At 48.8% G+C, this 26653-nt stretch overlaps 2 protein-coding genes and 1 long non-coding RNA gene across 5 annotated transcripts in view; 2 read left to right on the top strand and 1 right to left on the bottom strand.

The window, feature by feature from the left end:
• Nucleotides 1-3269: 3269 nt before the first annotated feature.
• Nucleotides 3270-7081, bottom strand: LOC131499251 (uncharacterized). The gene is made up of 3 exons (XR_009255771.1): nucleotides 6725-7081; nucleotides 3456-3567; nucleotides 3270-3359 (listed from the first exon to the last, which is right to left on the bottom strand). It is a non-coding gene; the product is annotated as an uncharacterized LOC131499251 (long non-coding RNA).
• A 507-nt stretch (nucleotides 7082-7588) lies between these two features.
• LOC131499245 (zinc finger protein 264-like) lies at nucleotides 7589-25966 on the top strand. 3 transcript variants are annotated; one of them, XM_058707084.1, is made up of 5 exons: nucleotides 7589-7725; nucleotides 8834-9016; nucleotides 9341-9467; nucleotides 18466-18561; nucleotides 23524-25966. In XM_058707084.1, exons 2-5 carry the CDS (start codon nucleotides 8981-8983, stop codon nucleotides 25143-25145), a joined length of 1881 nt encoding a protein of 626 aa, XP_058563067.1. In that variant the 5' UTR covers nucleotides 7589-7725; nucleotides 8834-8980; the 3' UTR covers nucleotides 25146-25966. The 3 variants fall into 3 exon arrangements, with proteins under 3 accessions (XP_058563067.1, XP_058563068.1, XP_058563069.1); XM_058707085.1 differs by lacking the exon at nucleotides 8834-9016 and having other exon boundaries at nucleotides 7594-7725; XM_058707086.1 differs by lacking the exons at nucleotides 7589-7725; nucleotides 8834-9016 and adding an exon at nucleotides 7760-7906.
• The window catches only part of ZNF805 (zinc finger protein 805), a 59655-nt gene continuing 40652 nt past the window's right edge, over nucleotides 7651-26653 (top strand). The window contains exon 1 of the mRNA XM_058707089.1: nucleotides 7651-7725. Within this exon, the coding sequence (XP_058563072.1) occupies nucleotides 7696-7725 (30 nt within the window). The 5' untranslated portion in view covers nucleotides 7651-7695. The remainder of the gene's footprint in view (nucleotides 7726-26653) is intronic.

Below are 26653 nucleotides of genomic sequence, written 5' to 3'. Positions count from 1 at the left end.
GTTTTGTTTTATTTACTTATAAGATGCAATGAGTTTTAATCAAGAAACACCGTTATGATCCCATTTTCCACTATATATTGGGAATTCTTAATACTTATACCTAAAAATGTGGATTCAGTCGTGGGGCGCCTGGGTGGCGCAGTCAGTTTGAGCGTCCGACTTCTGCTCAGGTCTTGATCTCATGTTTCATCGATTCAGGACCCATGTCGGGCACTGTGCTGACAGCTCAGAGCCTGGATCCTGTTTGGATTCTGTGTCTCCCTCTCTCTCTCTGCCCTTCTCTCCCCTCGTGCTCTGTCTCTCTCTCTCTTTCTCAAAAATAAAAAAATAACCATTAAAAAAAATGTGGATTAAGCCGTGAGGAACGGCGTAGCACGTGAAAAGTGGTCACCTCCAGAGGCAGCAATCAGAAGTAATACATTTTTAAATTCCTGCTATCCATTTTCTGACATTTGTACAATTCATGAATATACCTATGTTGGACAAGTCAAGGATACAAACAAACTCTGCCGGTGTTCCCCGCCCCGGGATTTATTATTATTTTTTTTTTTTTATGCTTCCTCTTAATGACTAGCGGGATTCCGTTTTCTCGCTTTCAACTTTTCAACACAGACGGTTGCCCGCGGTCTTTGCCCTCTTTCCCGCCTCTTCTCCAGGCCCCTCGGGGGCCCCCGCGCGGCAGTCTCCAGACACTCAGAGCGCAGCCTCCTCTGCGCACGCGTTCTCCGCCGCCGTAGCCACCGTTTTGCAAACTTCAGCGCTCGCCGGGGCGGATCCGGCCTCGGAGCGGGCGCGGCGGCGCGTGCACAGTAGGGTGTACGAGGCAGACGTCTGGGCAGGGCCTTTCCGAAGGCCCGCGTTCCCCGTGGGCGTCCTGGGCGGGAGGGAACGCGTCCGAGATGCTTAAGAGGCAAGCTGGTGCTCGGGTTGGGGGGCCACGGACGTCGGGGACCTCCTCCCGTGGCTGTGACCCGTTTGTGCGGCATGGCCTGAAACTGGCCGGCAGGGCGGGAATAGCCGGGTCCCAGGTGGCCCCGGGCCTCGTGGTCGTCTCCTGGTGGTCTCCCGATGTTGATGCGGAGGAGGGCGCCGGCCTCCTGGGTCTGGTTCCGTGCCTTTCTCACGCCTTCACTTTTTCTCCGCGTCTCTTCCCAATGAATCACAGAGCTCCAATCTTAGGCCCCTCGGTGGGTCATCTGGGTGGAGCCTGGTGCCCCAGGAAGGATCGCAGGGTAATTCTCTGGGCCAGAATCTGTCCATGACCCTGGTGCCCAAACACAGGAAGACTTCAGTGATGTCTCCACCTCCTGAGAGCATGAGCGACTGTGTAAGGATGGGGCGGATTTGACCCAAATGTTGGTTGGGCTGAGTAAGGATAACGCAGGACTGGAGTAGGTAATGAGCACTGGTCCTTCCAGGAAAAAGAAGAGGCAACAGCCACAGCTAAGAAAATTATCTGAACCCCCTCCATCACTGGGCCAGCTTTCCCCTTTACACATTCACCCTCCCATGTCTAATTCCTCCTTGTCCCCCTCCCTCTGTCAATGTGGCCAGGATAATAATGAAATACACATCCAGACTCTTATCCAAAACCGTGGCATGAAAAATATCCTGTGATCAAACATGTTAGTGTTTTCCTCAGGCCTTTGTATCTTCATGCTAGCCAGGTGAAGAGAGACCTTATGTAGCTTCTGGTTAGTTCATTCTACCAAAACCCTTTATTCCAAATTTATGAGGAAACTTTCAGCTCTCGCACCATTCTTCCTTTGGAATTGCAGGTAAATTGTCGTGGGTTTGTAATAGCTAACATTCATTGAGCCCTGACTATAACTTCGGAACTGAACTAAGTTATTAACTGTATATTCTCATTTTGTATTTGTTACAACTGAGTAGGGCAGGTACTAGTATTATTCCCAGATTTTTAACGTTTTAGGAAACAGACCCAGAAAGATAGGTAATTTGCACAAGGTCAGACAGTCAATAAATTGGAGTTCGGGGGGGCATGTTTTGTTTTTTTTTTTGTTTTTTTTTTTTTAATTTTTTTTTTCAACGTTTTTTATTTATTTTTGGGACAGAGAGAGACAGAGCATGAACGGGGGAGGGACAGAGAGAGAGGGAGACACAGAATCGGAAACAGGCTCCAGGCTCCGAGCCATCAGCCCAGAGCCCGACGCGGGGCTCGAACTCACGGACCGCGAGATCGTGACCTGGCTGAAGTCGGACGCTTAACCGACTGCGCCACCCAGGCGCCCCCAGAGTCCTTTTTCATAGTGGCTGTGTACAGGTAGAACTCCCTGGATGCACTTCTGGCTAACAGATTTATTAAGGCTTTGGGTTTTTTATATAAGTTTTTTTACATTTATTTATTTTTGAGAGACAGAGCACCAGTGGGGGAGGGGCAGAGAGAGAGGAGACACAGAATCTGAAGCAGGCCCCAGGCTCTGAGCAAGCGTTCAGCTCAGAGCCTGATGTGGGGCTCAAACCCACAAACCGTGAGATTGTGACCTGAGCCAAAGCCAGTCTCTTGATCGACTGAGCCATCCAGGCACCCCAATGTATTAGGGCTTTATACCTATGAGAAAAGAAAAACAATTAAATACTGTTACCATAGCCATGCATGTTAAATAGAGAAATCAATCAGAACAACAGACTTTTCAGAGGTCAGGCATTATTTTTCCAGTTCATATGTAACTCTTTTCTAGACATTTGCTTCTACAAAGTTAGCTATGACTACATCTGCTTCCCTTGCAGCTGCGGGAAACCAGAGAATATTGTCTGCTTCTTATCTTGCAGACTCCTTCTGCAGAAGTTTAAAGGGCTTATAGTTTTGTTTTGTTTTTTTTTTCCTATTTTTTTTTTAAATTTTTTTTTCAACATTTTTTATTTATTTTTGGGACAGAGAGAGACAGAGCATGAACGGGGGAGGGGCAGAGAGAGAGGGAGACACAGAATCGGAAGCAGGCTCCAGGCTCCGAGCCATCAGCCCAGAGCCTGACGCGGGGCTCGAACTCACGGAGCGCGAGATCGTGACCTGGCTGAAGTCGGACGCTTAACCGACTGCGCCACCCAGGCGCCCCGAAAGGGCTTATAGTTTTTAAGAACAATGTAGACACCCTTCATATACTGGTATGGAACTATCTCTGGGATATAGTGTTAGGCAAAAATACATAAAGCCCAAGACTGAATATGTCATGCTACCCTTTGGCTAATAAATGGGGAAAACTCTGATGTACATTTGTCTTTGTTTAAAGCAAAGCCATTCAATTGCTTACCTGTGAATCAAGGAATAGGTAGGAATAAAGCTTCTCACTGCTAATCTTGTCCTATCATTTTGGTTTTGTGCCATATGCATCCATTTCCTATTCAAAAACAAATTGTAGTTTAAAAAATCAACTGCATTGCTTTAAAAAACATAACTTTTCAAGATTATGATTCAATGTTCCATTATATCTTACTGAAATGTCTATGATGTGTCTGCTTTGTGCTAGACATTTTTAGAAGTTGGGGGAGGGGATACAGCAGTGAGCAGTGAATAAAAGGAAGACCTTTGCACTCATGGAGCAACAGCTAGATGGAAAAATAGGAAATAAACAATAGTTAAAATAAACAAAGTATCAGAAGTTAATCAGTGATACACACAGAAACATATATACTTTTATTCGTAAATAATTTCAAAATTACAGAAAAGTTGCAAGAGTAGCATGAAGAAACTCTGTATACTCTTCACACAGAAATTACCAATTCCCATTTTTGTCACATTTGGTTTATCATTCATCCTTTTCCCTGCCCGCTATCCATCAATTTATACTTTTCTGAACCATTTGAGAACTTCATGTCTCATATTTGTATTTTCTGAGAACAAAGATATTATCTTACACAACCAGAAGACAATTTCTAATGTCAGAGAAGTTAACATTAGATCAATACAGGGGTACCTGGGTGGCTCAGTTGGTTGAGTGTCTGACTCTTTGATTTTGATTCAGGTCATTGTCCCAGGGTTGTGGGTTCGAGCCCCATATTGGGCTCCACACTGAGTGTGGAGCCTGCTTAAGATTCTACCTCTCTCCCCCCCAATCAGCTCTCTCCCTCTGTCCCTTGCTCATGCTTTCTCTCCCCCCTACCTCTCATATACACAAACACACAAATTAGATCAATAGATTAATTTAGATCATATTACATTCATCATATAAAATCCAATGGACCAATACCAGATTTGATCTAGTTAGACAGAAGTATGTCTTTTTTTTTCACCATTTTTATTTGGAAATTATGTATGGTTTAAGGAGATGCATCTGAGTGCCAAGTTGACAAGAAGTAGAATGTGATGGCTAGTTTTATGTGTAAACTTAGCTAGGCTATACTAGCCAGTCATTATTGGATCAAACGCTAATTTGGTGTTGCTGTAAAGGTATTTTATAGATGTGCTTAACATCTACAACCAATTGGCTTATTTAAGCAAAGGATTTTATTTTCATAATGTGGGTGGGTCTTACCCGATCAGTGAAAAGGCCTTAAGGATTTAAGTAAGAGTTCCCTGAGGAAGAAGTTCAGCCTCCAGGAGCCTAGGTGGCTCAGTGGGTTGAGCATCCAACTCTTGATTTCAGCTCAGGTCGTGGTCCGAGGGTCATGGGATGGAGCCCTGCTGCTGGCTCTGCACTGGGTGTGGAGCCTGCTTGAGATTCTCTCCCTCGCTGGGCCCCCTACCCTGCTCTCATGTGTGCATAAGTGCTCTCTCGTTCTCTCTCAAAATAAATAAATAAATAAATATGAAAAATTTTTAAAAGGAAAGAAATTAGCCTCAAGACTGTAGCATTAGCTCTGGCTGGAGAGTTTCCAGGCCACTCACTAGCCTACCCTCTGCCCTCTGGATTTGAAACTTGCTATGCCCCACAATCACATAAGCAAATTTCTTGAAATAAATCTCATATATACATATTACAACTACATATGTATATGCGATACACACATATACACCATACACATAGTTATAAAAGATGTATACGTGTCAATATTTATAAAACATATCTTACTAGTTCTCCATAGAACTCTTCATACGTTCTTCATTCCTTGACCTAATTAACTTATTGCTATGCTTTTCTCATCTTAGAAATATTAAATCTGAAGGGCATTTCTATACTCTCTGATTCCAGTTCTGAATCTGTACCCATCCTCAAATCATCAAAGATGCATTTGATTCTCTCAGCTCCACAGTTATGAAAAAAAAGTCACCAATGGTGACTTCTTAGATTGCTTAACGTACCTCTAGGTGGACATTAGAACACCTAATGTGAGTTTGTTGGTTTCTTGACATCAACAACTTAACAAAGTCACGTTGGCCCAGGGTTCATGCTCTGTCCATTCTCTTCTCCAATCTACACTCATTCCTCTGTTGGTCTTACCTAGTGTCATGACCTGGAATAGCAGTGTAAGCTAACAACTCTCAAATACATGGGAGTGTCCACAAAAATGAACAAACCTTTTTTAAAATTTTAAAGAGTAAGGAAGAGGGTTTTATTTGAGCTCATGTTAAGACAGCTACCTAGGATACACAGTCTTCACAAAGCAAAGAAGAGGGTGCTCTGGGGAAGGAACGGTTGGTACAGTGCTACACACACACACACACACACACACACACACACACACAATGAATTGTAACTCTTTATTAACATTATGACCCAGGACATTCCAAAAATTCAGACTTTGTCTTACGTTTTTAGTATGTGCAAATACATATGACTAATCTTAGGGGAACCAGGGAGGTTTTTTTCTTTTTCTTATATTTATGTTTGGAATGCTACATTCTCGTTCTTTTTCTTTTCTAAGTTTATTTATTTATCTTGAGAGAAAGAGAGAGAGAGAGAGAACACGAGTGGGCAAGAGGCAGAGAGAGAGAGGGAGGGAGAGAGAATTCCCAAACAGGCTCTGCACTGTTAGTGCAGAGCTGGATGTGGGACTCAAACCCACGAACCATGAGATCTTGACCTGAGCTGAAATCAAGAGTCAGGTGCTTAACCGATTGAGCCACCCAGGTGCCCCTGTTATTTTTATTTTCAGTGAAGCAGATGTACAACATGGGCTTGGGGCAGAAACAGAGCCCATGCCAAGCCATTTTGACCTTGGTAAATGTTAAAGTATAATTTCCCCAGAAGCCCAAGAGCAAGGACCACAAACGTGAAAAGCTGAAAATTTCCTTTATCAAAGCTGAACTCTTTTCCAATGTTGTCATTGAACTGTCTATGTAACACATGCCTCGTGGTCTCATGGACATTTCAAATTGACCATGCTGGAAACTGGAGTCCTAAATTTCCCTCTAAGCCTCCTGTGTCTGCTCCTCCCCACCTCACAGGATGCCAAAACCATTCTTCCGTAATCTGGGCCAACTACACGACTCAGAAGTTCATTCATCTTATGAAAAAAGCCCTAGGCTAAATTAGTCCCTGGAGAGTGTTCAACTTGTGAAAGGGGACTTTCAGTGTCCTCCTTGGGAGGTTTTGTGGTGGTTGTTTTTTCTTTTTTTGAGACAGCACGAGTGGTGACTGGGCAAAGAGCAAGGGAAAATCCTAAGCAGGCTCTACACTCTCGGCAGAGTGTGAAATCATCACCTGAGCCTACATCAAGAGTCAGATGGTTAACCAACTGAGCTGATCAGGCGCTCCCTCCTTGGGAGGATTTTTAAGCTACTTTTTGGTCTCTTTCCCTAGAAGAGGATCGAGGAAGGTGGTACTGAAAAAAGGAAGTCACCAGGCCAGCTGGGGCAGAAGGCCAGTTCTTCGCCTTTTCATATGCCTCCACCCTGACAAATGTCCGTCTCCGGAGCCTCAACTTCCCAGGCACAGAATGGAGGCTTCACCCCTGCCCCTTGGTCCTCCGAGTTGTGGCCACTTAAAAAGACAGATGGAGGGGCGCCTGGGTGGCTTGGTAGGTTGAGCGTCCGACTTCGGCTCAGGTCATGATCTCACGGTCTGTGAGTTCGAGCCCCGCGTCGGGCTCTGTGCTGACAGCTCAGAGCCTGGAGCCTGTTTCAGATTCTGTGTCTCCCTCTCTCTCTGCTCCTCCCCTGTTCATGCTCTCTCTCTGTCTCAAAAATAAATAAAACGTTAAAAAAATAATAATAATAAATAAAATAAAATAAAATAAAATAAAATAAAATAAAATAAAATAAAATAAAATAAAATAAAATAAAATAAAATAAAAAGGCAGATCGGTTGCTCGCTTGCTTGTGCTCCTTCCCCTCGGAGGAAGACGCCTGGTTAAAGCCATCCTGCCCGGTTGGATTCAGAGGAGGGAAACCACATTACCCAGAAGGCATCTGAGGCCAATGCCTGCCAAGAACAGGGGCGCTTCCTGCGGCTCACGTACGTGGGCGGGGCTTCCGGGGTTTTCACTGCCGCCGCCATTTGCCTCAGCCGTTTGCCCTGGGACGGCCTTGACCTGCCGCGGGCTGTGCCAGCGCCGCTCCTTAGGCCTTTCGTGGGGTCCAAACAGGGAAGGAGGCTAGGCTTCACCTTCGCGCTTCGCAGGGGCCGCGACTCCCTGCAGCGGGTGTGCCCCCCTGGCCGCTCGCCGGGCCGCGGCCTCTCGGCCGCCCTCATCCCCTCGGTCGCCGAGGGCGGCGCCCCGAGTCGTGGTGTCTTTTACGCCGAGGCCGCCCGGGCGCTCGCCTCTTTTCGCCTTGCTCGACCCGCGGGGCCCACGATGGCGGCGCCGCCGACCGGCCCGACCCAGGTCAGTGGACGTTGGCGTCGGAGTTGCTGCGTCTGTGCGAGGGCGGAGACGGGCCCCCAGTGGGCCGGGAGCCCCGACGTCCGCTGGACCGATCTCCGCACTCGCGGGGTGTGGAGGGTGGGGCTGGCTTGCGGCTTAACTGACCCCCGGTTCCGTGGAGTGCTTGGTCTCGGGCTCGCCTGTAAGTTGTGGAAAGAACGAATGATGCTTCCGCCTGGGACTCCCGTCAGTCTTAGGGTAAATCCCGCCCCCAACGGGACCTGGGAGGACCCACGCTGCCCCACTTGCCCTCTTCTAACAGGTGACCTTGGGCGTCGGGCGGAGGGGGCCCGCTTTTCGGGCAGAGACAAGTTCAGGGGGCCCGGGAGGGGCAGTGAGGTTGCGGTGGTCCCAGCTGCTGGGGCGGGGGGCGGGATGCTCCACCCCTCCTCCGCCAGCACCGACTTGGCTGCCAGTCAGAGGCCCTTCTTACCGTGGCCAAAGCCTGTGTTCTCCGTAGCCATTTGTGCTCCCTGGTCCCGAAGTGTCCTGGCCTCGGGGCAAGTGCTGTCAGAGCTCAGGAAGGAGGCTCATGGTTCCTGGTGGAGTCTCCCCGGGAGTGAGGTGGGGAGCGGGCGGCGCAGGTCCGGTCCCTGCCGGTTACCCAGGGAGGCGCCAACCCTCCAGGTGCCGTTCTTGTGAGGTCAGTGCTGAGGGCTCTGCTCCTCTGCCCACGTTCACGAAAATAGTTTCAGGATTGATGGAAATGTATTTAACGACAAAAGTTGGGGCACATGCTTCCCAATGTCAGTACATTGTAATCACTGTGATTACGGAGGAATTCCCGATGCCCTCTCTTCCTCCCTGTACAAGAGTAAGCAGCGGTTGACATGTTGGCTCTGGTTTGTGAGAGGCAAGGCTTCGGGTGAATTGGGGGAACTCCCTTAGCCTTTCCGGGACTGGTTGGAGGTGATGAGATGTTCCCCACCTCCATGCCCCTCCCCCCCCGCCCGGAGGGGGGGGGGGGCTGTGGGAGAAACGAGAACCCAAAGAAGCTGAGCTGAGTCATCTCTATGTAAGTCTCATGGCTGTGACCAGTGAAGCGGGAACTATTATTGTATTGATCCAGAAACAGACGCTCAGAGAAATGAAGTGATGTCTTCAAGGTTAACACAGCTGGCAAGTGTCGGCTTTCAAGAGTTTGGATTCCAGCCACAGGAGACTGACTTACGGACTGGGGACTTGTAGTCGCTTTAACCAGGATGTGGCCCTCAGCATGGGGCAGGCAGCGAGCAGGACCAGTGAGGCTCAGGTACTGCCGTTGTCACCAATGCTGTTATTGTCATTATTCACTCATTCCTCTGACGTCCTGGGGCCCATGGTGTCTGCATCTCCCAGTCCACCCGTCACTTCCATTGTCTTGTGTGACCTTCCGGTGGCTCCCGTGGAGGAGGCTTCTCCCTTACACTGCTGTGTCCACCCTCACCTTGAACCCAGCACGGAGCTTGGCGCTCACGAGGTTCTTGGCGATTCGAGCCTTGATCACTCTGTACCTTTTATCAGGGATGTAGGGATGAGGCCCGATCCCATCCAACACCCCAACACCAACACGCTGCTACCTCTGTTTGACATCCAGGTATCTGTGACCTTCGACGATGTGGCCGTGACTTTTACCCAGGAGGAGTGGGGGCAGCTGGACTCGGCCCAGAAGACCCTGTACCAGGAGGTGATGCTGGAAAACTGTGGACTTCTGGTGTCTCTGGGTAAGTGCTCCCCACTCCACCCTAGGGGGGACCTGCCACCTCGTTGTCAGAGGACCTTCTGTCTCCAGGCGTGGCCCCCAGATTCCACACCTCTGCGTCTTTGCCTGTTTCTGTTGTTTCTCTTCCTTACTTTGCTGCGGGGCTGTGTGGGGTGTCCTTGAGGCAGAAATGGCCACCTGAGCCCGAGGTCCTCTGGACCTCTCACCCCAGTGCCCGGGACAGACTGGCCTCCCATCTGAGGTCCTCATTTCACATTCCAGAGGGGGAGCTGACAGGCTGAGTCTGGTTGGCTCAAGTGTCCTCAGCAGGGCAGGGAGTGATGGGAAGTTCTCTGGGAAGGGAGGGAGTCAGGCCCCCCCAGAGGCCTTTGCCTTCAGCACCGACAGGTATTGTTGTAAACGAGGTGATCCCAGTGACGGGGCTTCTCTGTGCTCACGTGCCCTCATGGTTGTCACTTGTTTCCAGGGCCGGGATCGTCTGCCGGGACGAGAGAGGCGGGTTAGAGTAGTGCTTCTCGGCGGGTGGCAGTTTTGCCCCCAGGAGCCATTTGGCAACGTCTGCGGGCACTCTGGGTTGTCGCGCCTTGGGTGTGGGTGGAACTGGCATCTGGTGGTTAGAGTCCGGAGATGCTGGAGACCTCCTTCGATGGACACAACGGCCCCTCAACAAGAATTATCCCGCCTGCAGAATCCAGGGCGCCCAGTTGAGAAACGCCAGCTTAGATGTTTCTCTGCTTGAGGTTAGTCACCACGAGGCCATTCGATCTGAGACCCCAGAGCTTAGGGGAAGACGTGCCGATTTTTGGAGAACTGGAGTTAGGTCTCAGTGAGAAGAGGCAAAAACAAAATTAGAGAAGTTTGATAGATTAAATATTTTGTAACAAAACGTTTACAAATAGAAAGTGCATTTTGGCCCTGCTGAGCTCTTCTCTCCCCTTCCGTGCTCTCCCTGAGCTCCCCCTGCTCTGGCTGTGCGGGGCGTCTGGTGGTTTCCTGCGCACACACCTGGCTCGGGTCTCAACTTGCTGTTGTGTCTGCCTGGTGAGTGTTCGTGGACATTTCAGCCTCTCAGACGGTGACCCTTCTGTGCGCGGTCCCCGCCTCCTCGCCAGCAGTGTCCTGACCACCAGATCTTATGCAGGGCCCTCCCCCATCCCTGTCGCTTTCTCTCATCATCCCGGTTATGGCCTTCCAGGTTAGCGGTCTCAAGCAGAGACGATGTCATCCCCGAGGGACACTGGGCAGTGTTTGTAGACATTTTGGTTGTCGCCCTGGGATGGGGCTGAGACAGGCACCTGGTGGGTGGAGACCTGGAGTGCTGCCAAACATTCTTGTAACGCACAGGACAGTTTCCTCCCTGTCTTCCCTGCAAAGAAGTGTCTTGACCTAAATAATCATGCCCGTAACCCACATAATTATGTCAGGTTGAGAAACCTTATTTCAGAGAGTGTAGGAACATGAACTGGCATTGAGAGACACCCTGATATGATGATTGCGTTATTTCTTCTCTTTTCCTGCCTCTGATTGCTTTTGATGGCAAGTCTGGATTTAGTGCTGAATCTTTTTTTTTTTTCTTCTCAAGTGTTTACTCATTTATCTTGAGAGGGCGGGGTAGAAATAGAGGAGGAGAGAGAAAGAATACAAGCAGGGGAGGGGCAAAGAAAGAGGGAGAGAGAATCCCAAGCAGGCTTCCCCCTGTCAGCACAGAGCCCATCCTGGGCTCAACCCCACGAACCACAGGATGATGGCTTGAGCTGAAACCAAGAGTCGGATGCTTGACCCACTTAGCCACCCAGGTGCCCCTAGTGCTGAACCTTAATACATCTTCTTTACTACCCCCACCCTCCAGTTGTTGGCACTTTTCCCTTTAAAACAGAAGGAGCCTTGAGCCCACAGCCATGAATAGGCAGCATGAGCTTACTGGGACTTAACAACATTTTGATGGCATTGCTGAGTTTTTGTGGTGATCTTCCACTAAGGCTAGACTCTAGGTTTCTCATTTACCAGAATGATGCAGGATTCTTTCTTTGAAGAAAATAAGAAAAATTCAAAATGGGTCATGTTTGGGGCGCCTGGGTGGCTCAGTCAGTTGAGCGTCTGACTTCGGCTCAGGTCATGATCTCACGGTCCGTGAGTTCGAGTCCCGCGTCGGGCTCTGTGCTGCTATCTCAGAGCCCAGAGCCGGCTTCGGATTCTGTGTCTCCCTCTCTCTCTGCCCCTCCCCTGGTCATGCTCTGTCTCTCTCTGTGTCAAAAATAAATAAAACATTAAAAAAAAAAATGGGTCATGTTCAAAAGCAGTTAACAATCACAGATCCCCTGAGCACTGACTGTGCGGGACTGTTCAGGCTTATTCATGCTCCACTCATGTAAATTGTCACAGCAACCCCCCCTGTATGAGTTTGCACCTGCAAGATTTGCATTCATAGAGGTGACTTAGTGACAGATGATGTAGAGAGGTTAATGCTGTCATGTATTTTACATGTTTCTATGTGTGCATTTACATACATATGTACACACCTGTGCACGTCTGTACATACACGCCCATGTGTGTGCTAGTTGTGTGTAAACGAAAAGAATCTCTTTTTCCTCTACTCAGTAGCACTTCTGACGTGAAAGTCTTGTTTTCGACCCCACGCAATTCTGCCACACACTAACTGGAGTTCGCACAGATCCTGCAGGTTAAAACCGGCTCAGTCTCTTAGGACAGCCCCTCCCCCTCCCACACATCCACTTCAGATGCCAGTCACAAGTCAGGTCGTCACCTGTCTGGGTCACCTGGCTATAAATCAGGTATGACCCCCTCCTCAGGTTTGATAATTTGCTAGGGTGGCTCACAGAACTTAGGAAAGCACCTTATTTAATATTACCCAGTTATTGTAAAGGATCAAATTCAGGAACAGCCAGATGGAAGAGACGCAGAGGACGAGGTGTGCAGGACAGGCCACTGAGCTCCCATGCCCCCTGTCTCGGCTTGCCACCCTTCCTGCACCTCGATGTGTTCACCAGCCTGGAAACTCACTGAACCACGTTAGTTAGGGCTGCTGACGAAAGCTTCATGACATCGGCATCATGGAGGAAATCACTGGCCATTGGTGATTGAACTCCATCTCCAGCCCCTGTTGCCTGCCCAGAGGTTGGGGGATGGAACTGAACATTCCAGTGCTATAAGCATGTGTTTGGTTCCCCTGGCCCCTCCTTAGGAGTGTTCCAAAAAGTCACCTCAAGAACATAATAGAATTCCTAATAGAAGAAAGCAAAAAGGATCTGTGTCTAATTTCGGTCTTAGGAGAGGCAGTCTGGACACATGCTGGGGTGAAGGTTTTAGTGTTGGCGTGGAGTTGTCATCGTTGGAGTGTTGGTCTGGGTCGGTGTTGTCCACGTGTGGGACTGGGGTATCCTTTGCGAGTGAATGCCCGCTCAAGTTGATGGGCGCCTCCTGTGTTTGCTGTGTTTGGTTGAAACAGTGGTGTTAGTGTGGGGTGTTAGGCCAAGAGGCCTTTTGTAAGGCAAGCTAGAGACCCACTCGGGTTTATTTGTCACACTGGGATTTGAAAAGGAGTTATGTCTTCTACTTAAGCCAGCAATTTTGGGCATGTTTGGGCCGCGAAAGCTCTTGAATGTCTCTCTCTTCCCAGAGCCCAGCATTGTGTAATTGGAGAAGTGAGGTGTGTGTCCATTAGTGGTATCGCCTGCAGCTCTGAAGGGAACGAGGAATGCCTGGCCATGCCTTGTATCGTGGCCCTTGTATGTGTAGAGATGCGTGGTTTTGACTTATTTTGGGGGTGTCTGTGAGACGGGAGGGTCTTCGAGTTCTTTCCCCTGAAGGAGTCCATTTTTGGGCAGTGGCCCAGCAGTTTATAATGAATGTGGAGATGGGACCGTTTGTTGATCAGGGCATCTGGTGTGAAAATAACCCCCTGAAGTTTGGCCAAGCGATGTTTCTTAGGTCCCATTTTATTTAGAACGTTCTGGCTAAGGGCTAGAAAGCAGCAACACTCCACTGAGCCCCCTCGGGTGTGATGGAAAACAGTCTCTCGTTTACAATCCCCAAACTCCCCTAACTATTCCCTCCGTTACTCCCAGGGGTTTTCTGGGGGCCTGGGGACAGGTGACCTCCTTCAGCAGCAGAACATGTGGCTGGGAACTGCAGACAGGAGAAGCCGCCATCTCCCACGAGGGGAGGGTGCCACGGGGCCCAGGCTGGGCTCCAGCCTGTCTCAGGGAGTCGTCGGTGGCGGTGCCAAGCTTGTGCCATGCTGTTTCTGTGACCCAGGGCACGGTGGGCAGCTGGGCGTGGAGGTTGCAGGCTCCTGTCTGTGAGAGCGGCTGTTTTCAGGAGGGCCTAGTGTGTGGTCAGTCACTGTGGTTTTAACAGCGTATTGCTCAAGGCTGGAACTGGGGATGGTTTGTCCCATCAGAAGCCCTTGTGGCCATCGTTGGTCATTCAGAGACTCCAGGAGGCTTGAGGAGAAAGAGGTTGTCCAAAGCCTCTGTAGTGAAGGGGTCTCTGAGGGCACCCACCAGGGCGTCTGTTAACAGTATTGTGAACAGATCTTGGAGTCTTGGTTGGAGGAAGCCTCATTTAAGGTGGGCTGACCTGTAACTGTCAACACCGGTGAGGTTAAATAAAATGTGTAAATGAAGAATGTAGTAACGAGACCCCAGATAATGCTAAGTAGTGTTATTATCTAAAACTAATCCCCCAGGGGCGCCTGGGTGGCTCAGTCGTTTGAGTGTCAGACTCTTGATTTCAGCTCAGGTCATGATCTCACAGTTTGTGTGGGTTTGAGCACCACGTTGGGCTCCGAGCTGACAGCTCAGAACCTGCTTGGGATTTTCTCTCTACCCCTCTCCCACTTACCTGTGCTTGCGTGCACGTGTGTGTGTGCTCTCTCTCTTCATAGTTACATAAATAAACTATAATATAAGATAACTAATCCCACAAAGGGACTAAAAGATGTTGGGTTGTGTTTATGTGTCCCTAACCGAGTGTGTCAGATGACCTTCTGCGGTCAAGGTCGTCCTCGATGTACCGTCACACGTGTGCTCCTGGAGAAAGTGGGGCACTTAAAATCTCGTCTGCAGAGATGGGTGCGGGTCAGAGTTGTTGAGCCGCCCTCCCCGGCAGCCCAGGAGAGAAGAAGGGTTTCCCTGCGGGGGAAAGGCAGGCTGGCAGAGAAGGGGCGGAGCAGGCACCGGGCAGCATGTTAGCCAGAGCTCTCAGCCCAGAATCAGCGGGGTGTGGATTGAATGATGTCCTTGATCTCTGTCGGATGTTGGGTGTGTGGATCGTGTGAGTCCGCTCTGGCTGCCACACTGTGTGGCTGAAACAGCAGCTTTATTTCCACATCATTCTGGGGGCTGGACGTTCCAGACCCGAGGTGCCGGCAGAGAGGTGTCTGATGGCGATCTCTTCCCAGCTGCCACTTCATGCTGTGTCCTCACGGCTCCTTTCCTCTGGCTCAGAAAGGCTGTCTCTTCCTCTTCTTTAAAGGACACCAGTCCTACCAGATTGGGGCCCATCCCCTGACCTCATTTAACCTTAATTCCCTCCTTAAAGATCCTATCTTCCAGATACGATCACATTGGGAATTTGGGCATAATGACACTGAGGGGAGGACACGCTGCATTCCTAGCAGGGACCCTCAGTGGTGGACCAGAGTATTAAGATTGTAGTCACCCCCATGACGTGCCCTTCGTTTGTCCCGGGTTCAAGCACAGACACAACTGGGCTGTCAGGTGGAGCAGCAGTGGGACGGTCATTCCTTTATTGATCAGCTTTTATGTGATAAAAGGCTCCTTTTCAGCTTCCACTGGGCTGTATTAACTATTTTAATTGGGGTCTGCGGGCCCCATTTTCCCAAGCCAGTTTGTAAGCGCCAGAAATGTATTTTAATTCTGTGATGTGTCAGGGCACCTGTGCCCATAGGGCATAATTTAGGACAGTGGGCACTGGGACGCAGGGAGTTGTAGGCAAATCTGCAGTTAAAGTGAGACATACCTGTTCTTCCCCTGTATTAGCTACTGAAGTTTGGGCAGCGCTGTGTTTAAATTTAGAAGAATCTCCAGGTATAACTAGGATTTGAGCCCCGGTATTGGTTAAATTTAAGAAGTTTTGTCAATTGGTGCGTTTTAGCAAATCCTGAAGTTAATTCAGAACCTATATTGTAGAGTCAGAAAAACCAATCCGTGCCCGGTTTTGTTTTGGTAATATAATCTTTTTGGAATATAAATTTTGTTATGCTATACAGAATTATTATACAGAATAATTATGCTGTACAGAATTATTATAATTTGTTATCTTAACTTTTAGCATATAAATTTTGCATTTCTAATCGCACCAAACTGTAGACAGTGTTTTAGTTGTATACTGTGCATTTAGTTATTTTTTATTTTCTTCCTGTGTATCTAGGGGTTTCTTTTTGTTACTGTTTTTAAATCAGTCACTAGTTTAGGATGAGTGTTGTTTTCTAAACCTGGTATTCGCTTGGTACATAAGTTTTAAAGCACCCCTCCTACTCCCGCTTCATTTTCTTGGGCTTTTAGCTGCCTGCAGCCCCATATTGAATTTGTCTCCTGCTGGTGAGAGGGGTGGGGAGGGCATGGGGTCTCTGGGCAGCAGCCTCCCTGGGATGGCCCTGGTCCCCAGCATAATTGTTTGTTGTCACCTCTCTGTCCCTGGTCATTTTCCTTTTCTTTGGGTGTTTACCTGATGAGCTCCCGGCAGTCCCAGGTGGCCCCTGTTGAGTGGCAGTCTCATCTGTAGGGTGCCCTGACAGCCGCAGAGGGCCGGGGCTTACGTCTAGGGCAGCATGGTGGCGGCATCGGTATTCGGATTGGGTCAGTGTGATTTTAAGGAGGAGACTCTGGCATGCTGCTGGGCAGCTGCGGTCGGGGGTGCCCGGATGCACCGGCCGGTGCCCTGACATTGGTTGTGCAATCTGGCATAAGGGGAGATGCGTCCTGAGGTGTCCTCGCAGGAACAAGATACCCCATACGCTTTTTTTTTTCTCCCTTATACATTGAACCATGGGTCTCCAAGAATGGGGTGTCCCATCCCTGCTGGGTTGGGGGACAGACTACAACAGTAAGGCCGGCAACAATGGCAGGATTTGCCCCCGAAGCAGTTGAAGCCTCTTGTGCCACATCATCTGAGGAGGGCGCCCCACGCAGTGTGGCCAGTAGATCCCTCATAATATACACAGGGGAGCAGTGCTGGGACTCCACTGGATGCGCCTTGAAAAGGGCGAGCCTGTGCGATCAGTCCCTCGGGGAACCTAGCTGAGCAGCCCAGCACTGAGTGTTGCTGGCTCACTGGGTATATCTGCACCCCAGCACGGTAGTCTGGGGGGACCTTGGCCTTGCACGACAGCCACTTACCCTAGTTGTCCCTGGGGCACCCACCCAGAGACTTGACCATGGAAAAACAGATGGATGAGATGGGTTTTTGCCGATACAGGGGCAACTAGGGAATTAGCCCTTGCAGACCTAGGTTATCACACCTGTAAACTACAGAAGGATTCTGCAAAAGACTCAGATCAGTAAAGATGCAAACTTTGTTTTGAATGGAGAGAGTCAGTGTTTTAAATATGTCAGTTCTTTAAATTATCCCATAAATTTATTTCCACTTTAAACATAACGTATTTGAGGGGCACCTGGGTGGCTCAGTCTGTTGAGCGTCTGACTTCGGCTCAGGTCATGATCTCGCGGTTGATGAGTTCGAGCCCCGTGTCGGGCTCTGTGCTGACAGCTCAGAGCCTGGAGCCTTCTTCAGATTCTGAGTCTCCCTCTCTCTCTCTGCCCCTTCCCTGCTCATGCTCTGTCTCTCTCTGTCTCAAAAATAAACAAAAAAAAAAAAAACCATAACGTATTTGAATTGCTTGCCGCAGTCCCTGGGATATGGTCATACCCTATAAATGCTAGTTTTTTATTTATTGTTGGGATGAGAAACTCCACAACAATGTGGCAGATTAATGAAGCCATGCTTCAGCGAAGTCCTGTCGGGAGGTAACATGGGAGCTGAGACCGGAAGAGTTAGAGTTCTCTAGAGGCACAAGGTGGGAAGAGAACAGCCTGCTAGGTAGTAGGGCCAACACATGCAAAGGCCCTGGGGTCACAGGAGGCATGGCTCTCGAGAGCTGAAGGGAAGTCTTGCTCCCGTTTTGGCACCCGAGCTGAGCCTGCAGCAGATCTGTATCTGTCAGCACAGCCTTCCGTGGGTCCTGGTGCCTCTGCCATTGACTTCTCTGCACTCCTGTGTCTTTTCCCCGCGTCTGTGAGTAGCTACAAGACAGAGCAGCTCAGTCTTCACCCTGAGGGGCGTTCATTCTCTCGTCTCATAAGTTCAGAGGTGATCCCGGCTCCCCGCTTGGCGAGTGACAGCCCGGCTGTGTGTTTCTTTACCCCCTCTCTGGTCTAGGGCTTTGAGGCAGATTCCCTCATAAAAGTCCCAGGATGCCACCCACTCGGCCGTCCTGGCTCCTACCAGGTTGTGTACTTATGTTCCTCTAACGATTGGTGATGGGGCATAGCCACTTGCGGGTTGGTAGAGAGTGGTGTTTCGACCTTCCTTTGATGCCAGAATCCGCCGGGAAGGTTTTTAAATCTCCCGATACCCAGGCCTCGCCTACAGAGGTTTGCGTTCGTTGGATGTGAGGCGGACGTGCCGGGAGGTGTGGATGCACACGTGGGTGAGACTCACGTGCTCGGAATAACGAGAAAACACTCTCTGGAAGGAGGGGATCCTCTTCCCTGCGATTCTGTGAGCTGGAAGTCAAAGGAAACAGGTGCTGTCTACACAGCCAGAACTACTGTCTCAAGTCTTTGGATCCCAGCAGTGGTGTTTGTGCCAGTTTCCAGGTGACAAGTCAGTGTTCATGTGGATGGGAGCAGCTTCGTTCTGAAGTCATATCCATATCCAGAAGTCCCACACTAGATTGAGAGGTTTAATTTGTTTTCCCAAAAATCCCAGTGCCTTCTTTCTTTCTCCGTGACCAGGGTGTCCCGTCCCCAGACCGGAGCTCATCTGCCAGCTGGCGCGCGGGCAGGAGCCGTGGACGGCGAAGAGAGGCCTCTCCCAGAACACCTACCCAGGTAGGAGCCAGGATGCGGGCGCGCGGGAGACCCTGCAGGCTGGAGACCAGGAGGGGACCGCGGGCCCTGGTTCCCCGGGAAGCTTCTCGTTCTGGCCTCTCTGGTGGTTCGGAAGCCGGGGAACCCTTTGACCCAGAGTCCGCGTGCCCGGCCAGGGACCCGTAATGTCTCTCCCTCCGTCCACCTGCCAAGTTTCGGTGGCAAGTTGGGGACCGGACACGGCCTCAGAGAGCCGCTCAAGCCTCCCCCCGCCCTCAGTGCCTCTCTCTGGCCGGCGTCCCCAGGTCCTGTGCAGCCGTGTCCCGCCCGGTGCATCTCCCGACTCGGTTCCTTATGCCACCACCTCCATCAGCCCCGCCCCCATGCTCCCTGCTCACTCCCATCATCTTCCCTGGGGGGGCCGCTGGCCTCCCCACCGCTCTCCACGTCTGCGTGGTGCCTCTGGTCGGCTCGGCTCCAGGTCCTGCCTGCGCTTCCCCACGTGCTCAGACTCTGTTCCAGATGGCTGGCACTTCCCCAGCCACGGACGTGTCTCCGTGTGACCCCGGCAGCAGCGTTGACAGTGCATTGCGCCTCCTCCCCTGCTTGAGCCTCGACCCTTCCACACTCACTCAGGCTCTCGAGTCTGCAGCTGCGCCTTCCATCCAGCAGAGGGGGTCTTGCCCTTGGCCTGGGGCCGCTTCCTGAACCGGAGTCCAGAGCACCTTTTCAGGGAAATTATTTCCTCCTTCGTTTTGTTTGTTGTATAGCGTAACTTCATCCTTTTTGTACTCAACATAAAAATATGCTCAAGGGGCGCCTGGGTGGCTCAGTCAGTTGAGTATCCAACTTCAGTTCAGGTCATGATCTCACAGGTCATGAGTTCAAGCCCCGCATCAGGCTCTGTGCTGACAGCTTGGAGCCTGGAGCCTGTTTCAGATTCTGTGTCTCCCTGTCTCTCTCTCTGCCCCTCCCCTGCTCACGCTCATATTCTGTCTCTTTCTCAAAAATAAACATAAAAAATATATATATCAAGCTCCTTATGGTTAAAGAAGGTCAGTAAGTTCCCAGCTCACGTAGCCCCCATCTGCTCCCCGTGCACTCATGTACTCACTGCTCAGGCAGGCGCTGCCCGGAGCCGCCCCGAAGGTCATCCTGCATGTGGTTACAGCGTCTTTGATGTTTTCTTGGAGTGAGGTAGATGGATTCCAGGCTATGCAAACTTTCAAGTTTTTTACTGGATAGTTGCCACTGTGTTCTTTTTTTTATTTAAAAATTTTTTTTTGTTTGTTTTTATAAAAAAAAAAATTTTTTTTTTTTTAACGTTTATTTATTTTTGAGACAGAGACGGAGCATGAACGGGGAAGGGTCAGAGAGAGGGAGACACAGAATCTGAAACAGGCTCCAGGCTCTGAGCCGTCAGCACAGAGCCCGACGCGGGGCTTGAACTCACGGACCGCGAGATCATGACCTGAGCCGAAGTCAGACGCTTAACCGACTGAGCCACCCAGGCGCCCCTGAAAAAATGTTTTTAATGTTTGTTGATTATTTTGAGAGAGAGACATTTGACATTTAACCTTTCGATCCAAGGTGGAACTGGAGTCTGTTGTGAGATACGAGTACAGTTTTGCATTTCCAGTGCGACACCAGTCTTTCTGGCTCCATTTACTATGTTTCCTCTTCTTCAACCCCCAGCTTCTCTGCCCTCTCTGCCGTCCGCCAAAGCTCCCTGCGTGTGTTTCCCAAAGTCTCTTCTTTTTCCATTGCTCGTTTGTCTTCTCTGTGTGCTGGTACCACAGTGTGTGAGCCTGTGATTCCGTGGCAGTACTGTCATCTGAGATGGTAGGTGTCCTTCTCTTTATTGTTGCCTGTTTGACCCTTCATACAAGTCCTACCATCAGACTGTGAAGTTCCTTGATGGCCCAGTTGGCATTTTATAGGGAATTGTATTGAAATTTTTTTTTTTTACTCATTTGGGTGGAATTGTCAGTTTTATGTGATTAAGTTTTATTCCCCTGGTTTTGTCAAGTAATAATGGACCCACATCACCGTACGGGTTTCCCCACCATGTGAAAGTAGAGTGTTCCTGTGAAACTTTTCATTAGCCAAAACAGCATTTATTTATATGGAATTTTTTTTTTTTTTTTTTTACTATTTCTATACTTAAAAATCATCTCTCTCAGGGTTTTCTGATGCCCTAGGACACATCTTGCTGACAGATGCCCAAAATAAGTGGAGAGAAAGCACAGGTGCTCGGAGACACAGTTCAGAGCTGTGGCGGCTCAATGTCAGGGACTGTTCTGGTGAAGGAGCTCGGTGGGCCACCTCTGCCACCCAGGGGGCCCACTGCCTCTGTGACGGCTCGACGCGACAGACACTGAACACCATTTTTGCTTTTTGTGGTTTTCGTACGAGTGAAAATCTTTGAATTTCTTTCAGTTAATGGAAACAGGTCCTGATGTCAGTGTAAGTAAAGGAAGGAGGAAAATTAAAAAGGAAAAAAGGTTTCTTCTTGTGGTGAGAACTGTTGCAATTTACTCTGTCATCTCTGCGCTTTGTCACGGCAGGCAGGAGTAGCTAGGGCCCTCATGTGGTACGTCCCGTTCCTAGCCCTTAACCTTGGAACTGGAAGTTTGTCCCTTTCAACACACCTTCCTCTGACTCTTCTGACCCCCACATCGTACTCTTCATTGACCCAGCTCTTCCTTCATGTCTTCAAGTAAAGTATTATCATTTTCTCCTCTAGATCCATGTGTATTTTGCTGGTCTCTTCCCCAGACTCAGTACATGCAGCCCAGTCCTGCTCACTTCCTGCCGTGTCCTGGGAGTCTTCACTGTCCCCTTCCCGCCCACCCCCCTCTCCCCCCCCCCCAAAAAACCTTGGGAATCCTGTTCCCTTGTCTCCTTTCTGTCCCTGCATTCTCATCAACACCATCCTCAAACTCTTGGTCCCCTGTACATTCTGTCCCCTGAGGCTACTGTACCCTCGGTACTTCCTCTCTGGGGCGACTCCTGTGCTGCCAGTGGGACCCCCATCGTGGGCACCTCCTACTGGAAAACTCTCTTGATGTCTTTCTGCACACAGCCAAGCTCAAGGCGAAGAACACAGAACTCCCGAGAATGCCAAGTCTTCCCAGGTCATCCGAAATCAGTGGGAGTTCAGAGATTTCCCACAACTATCCTTAGATTTGACGCATTGTTAGAAAGACTAGAAAAACTTCCTAAAATCTGTTCTTACTCTGCCCTCAGTGTTTTTTTGTTTGTTTGTTTGTTTAGGTTTTTGTTGTTGTTTTAATTTACATCTAAGCTACCATATAGTGGAACAATGATTTCAGGAGTAGATTCCTTAATGCCTCTTACCCATTTAGCCCATCCTCCCTCCCACAACCTCTCCAGCAACCCTCTGTTTATACTCCACATTTAAGAGTCTCCTTTGTTTTGTCCCCCTCCCTGTTTTTATATTATTTTTGTTTCCCTTCCCTTATGTTCATCTGTTTTGTCTCTTAAAGTCCTCATAGGAGTGAAGTCATATATTTGTCTTTCTCTGACTAATTTTGCTTAGCATAATACCCTTGAGTTCCATCCACGTAGTTGCACATGGCAAGATTTCATTCTTTTTGATTGCCATGTAATACTCCGTTATATATATATGTGTGTGTGTACATATACACACTTGTATATACATATATATATATATATATGTACATATATAAATATACACATGACATATACATACACCACATCTTCTTTATCCATTCATCCATCGATGGACATTTGGGCTCTTTCCATACTTTGGCTATTGTTGATAGTGCTGCTACAAACATGGGATTACATGTGTCCCTTTGAAACAGCACACCTGTATCCTGTAGATAAATGCCTAGTAGTGCAATTGCTGGGTCATAGGATAGTTCTATTTTTAGTTATTTGAGGAACCACCATACTGTTTTCCAGAGTGGCTGCACCAGTTTGCATTGGCACCAGCAGTGCAAAAGAGATCCTCTCTCTCTGCATCCTCGCCAATATCTGTTGTTGCCTGTTTTTTTTTTTTTTTTTTAATTTTTTTAAAGTTTATTTTTGAGAGAGAGAGAGAGAGTTTGAGCAGGGGAGGGGCAGAGAGGGAGGGGGAAAGAATCCAAAGCAGGCTCCTGGCTCTGAGCTGTCAGCACAGAGCCCTACGCGGGGCTTGAACTCACAAACCGAGATCATGACCTGAGCCAAAGTCGGGAGCTTAACCGACTGAGCCACCCAGGCGCCCCTGCCTTCAGTGTTTCTTACAGATTAAGGATACAGCTTAGAAGCAGGGCCAGAGGTGTTCAGACACAAAACTTCCATGTCTTCAGTGACTTGTTCCCTCCTGGCATCCGTGTATGACAATAACGTGCACAAATATGGCCAACTCGGGAGATTGGCCAGAGCATCACTATTTCTATTTTTATTGAGCCTTCATTACATACGCGCAATTGAGTTACTCTCCGTGGGACTCAGTGTCTAGCTCTTTTTCCTTTTCCAGAGGTCCAGCTGGTATCTTGTGGCTCAAAGTCCCAACTTTCTAATTTCATGGTAGGTTTTTCTTACGTGGCTGGACCTTGCCTCGAGTTATCTCTTTAGTACAAACTGGAGGCCTCTAATGAGTTACCTGCCGTCCCAAACTAAGGGATACATTCCTAGGTGCCCATGAGGGATGCCCACGCATAGAGGTATCTTGAAGCACACAGCACCATGATTAGACTGCAGACGCATGCACAATGGGATTGTGGTAGTATTTCCCCTCAGACCTCCTGTCCCCTCGCCTGGCTTCTCCTGGGTCTCCCTTTCAAGAAGTCAACAGTCCGAGATCCAGGGGTAAAAACCCTGAGATTCAGAGGTAGTAAAACATAACAGGGATGGGCCCTGTTTTCATCTTCGTTTCTTTCGCTGAAACGCTAGTTTTATTTTTCCCATGTCATTACTCACAGGGCTTTTTGTGTATTGGGTTTCTTTCAGGTGACAAGGACAAACCCAAGACCATGGAACCCACCACTTGTGATCCAGCCCTGCCTGAGGGGCCCTCGTTCCAGGAACTAAGACGTGTTGACCCAGGGAACTACCAGCTGGGCCAAACCAAGGATCAGCGTGGACCGTCAGAAATGCAGGAAGGACACTCGAGACCAGGGTTCGAAGCCCAGAGGGAGAAAATGACCCCTGAACGTGGTGGTTTAGGGACAGCTGATGGAGTGTGTTCGCGGATTGCACAGGACCTGGTCCCCCTACGTGGTGCCATCCGTGACCGTGACTCATGTGGATCGGGTAAAGATCCCATGATTCAAGAAGAGGAAAATGCCTTTAAGTGCAATGAATGCGGGAAAACTTTTAATAAGAAGCACCTTCTTGCTGGACATGAAAAGATTCACTCTGGAGTGAAGCCCTATGAATGCACTGAGTGCGGGAAAACCTTCATTAAGAGCACACACCTCCTCCAGCACCACATGATCCACACGGGGGAGAGGCCCTACGAGTGCATGGAGTGCGGGAAGGCCTTCAACCGCAAGTCCTACCTTACACAGCACCAGCGGATTCACAGCGGGGAGAAGCCTTATAAGTGCAACGAGTGTGGAAAGGCCTTCACCCACCGCTCCAATTTTGTCCTGCATAAGAGGAGACACACTGGTGAGAAATCCTTTGTGTGCAAAGAGTGTGGGCAGGTCTTTCGACACAGGCCGGGTTTCCTTCGACATCACATCATCCACAGTGGCGAGAATCCCTACGAATGCTTCGAGTGTGGCAAGGTCTTCAAACACAGGTCCTACCTCATGTGGCACCAGCAGACTCACACTGGGGAGAAGCCCTACGAGTGCAGCGAGTGCGGGAAGGCCTTCTGTGAGAGCGCGGCCCTCATTCACCACTACGTCATCCACACGGGGGAGAAGCCCTTCGAGTGCCTGGAGTGCGGGAAGGCCTTCAACCACAGGTCCTACCTCAAGAGGCACCAGAGGATCCACACCGGGGAGAAGCCTTTCGTGTGCACCGAGTGTGGAAGGGCCTTCACCCACTGCTCCACTTTCATCTTGCACAAAAGGGCCCACACCGGAGAAAAACCTTTTGAGTGCAAAGAATGTGGGAAAGCCTTTAGCACTAGGAAGGACCTCATCCGACACTTCAGCATCCACACCGGGGAGAAGCCCTTCGAGTGCTCTGAGTGCGGGAAGGCCTTCAACCGCCGCTCGGGGCTCACGAGGCACCAGCGGATTCACAGTGGAGAGAAGCCCTATGAGTGCATGGAGTGTGGGAAATCCTTCTGCTGGAGCACAAACCTCATCAGGCACGCCATCATCCACACCGGGGAGAAACCCTATAAGTGCAGCGAGTGTGGAAAGGCCTTCAGTCGCAGCTCCTCCCTCACTCAGCATCAGAGGATTCATACTGGGAGACACCCCGTCAGGGGCAGCGCAGCAGAAGTGGGGAGACCCTTCGCAAGCGGGCAGTCCTCGGTCACCCTGCGAGAACTCCTTCTGGGGAAAGACTTCTTGAATGTAACCACCGAGGAAAACCTTTTGCCGGAGAAAACCTCTACCATGGCATCTGATCGAACATACCAAAGAGAGACCCCCCAGGTACCTTCGCTGTGAGAAAATCATCCATCCCAGGCCGTCAGGAGTCGTGTAGAGATGCAGTTAGAGATTGGCCCGGCCCAGAGCCTTACTGTGCATCTGAGAGTTCATCCGGGAGAGACCGGTGTTGATTATGCAGGAAGTAAAATGTTCAGCTACTTTTTTCTTCGTTTACACTGCAGCATCATCTCAGGAATTTTTATAAAAAGAAGGTGGAGATTAGAAGGGCAAATGAAATGAAAAGTTTGTGAGACTTCTCTGTCAAGCTTTGTCAAGCACTTTGTCATGGATTCCTTTGTTTACTTGGGGCAGGGGGAGTGTTTCAGAAGCCACGGGCCTTGACCCTTTATGTGTCTTGTATATACATTCATTACTGTTCAGTGGCAGGAGAGTTAGACAGACGAGAGGGCAGGTATTCAAAGCGGTAAATACACACATAAGAATGGGCACATTGTCTTGCACCAGTTAAGACGTTAAGACTTAACAGTTTTAGAAAACAAACTTTTTTATTTGGTTTTAAACCCCAAACACCCAGACTTTTTCTTGATCCCATCTGTTTACTTAGTTTCCGTAGCGATACGGTAAACCTCAAAATTAGGTAAAAGTGATTTCTCTCTATTACTTAAATTGATTTAGTTTTCCTAGTTCCTTTGACTTTTCATATAAACCTTAGGGTGCAGAAAATCGTGTTTGCATTTTATAGGAATTGGTTTGTAGATCTGTTTGTTGAAAAGCAGCATCATGAACATCGTACATGCTATGATACTTCACTTATTTAATTCTTGGTATTTCATTACCGTTTTATAATTTTCAATACAGGCTCTGTATATTTTTGTTAAGATTTGTAACTAGGTATTTTGTTTTTTGAGTGTAAATGGCATTGATTTTTACACTTTGATTTTCCATATGATCTTCAGTAGTATGCAGAATGATCATTGGTTTGGGGGATGATATTTTGGTAACCTGCACCCTTGCTAAACTCACATTATTTCTAGCCATTTCTCTGGGTAGAATCCTTAGGATTTTCTGCAAAGGTACATCAGCTGCAGATAGAGTTTTATTTCTTCCTTCCCATCTGTTTATCTATGACTTTATTTTCTTACTGCTCTAGGTGTACTTCCAATGTGATATCAGATAGGAGTAGTAAGAAAGGATGCCCTTGACTGATTCCTCAAATGAGGTGGGAAACTTTCAGTTTTTCATCAAATACAATGTTAAAAGTTCTTTTTGGAGTTTTCTTATCAAGTTTAGAAAATTTCCATCTATTCCTAATTTACTGAGTTGTTTTTTTTTTTTTTTTTAATTATGAGTAAGCGTTGGATTTTGCCAAATGCTTTGCCTCCATCAATTGATGTGATTATCTGATTTTTCCTTTATAGTTTATGGATATATAGTGTATTAACTGATTAGTTTTGAATATTGAACCAGTCTTGCATCCTTGGAATAAATCCCACTTGGTTGTGGAGTATAATTTTTTTTTTACATATTATGTATTAAAACATTCCATTTGATTATATTTTGTTGAG

Source organism: Neofelis nebulosa, chromosome 17 (assembly GCF_028018385.1).
Source record: "Neofelis nebulosa isolate mNeoNeb1 chromosome 17, mNeoNeb1.pri, whole genome shotgun sequence".
NCBI lineage: Eukaryota > Metazoa > Chordata > Mammalia > Carnivora > Felidae > Neofelis > Neofelis nebulosa.
The sequence above is the reverse complement of the archived record's forward strand: the minus strand, read 5'-3'. Positions and strand labels throughout refer to the sequence as shown.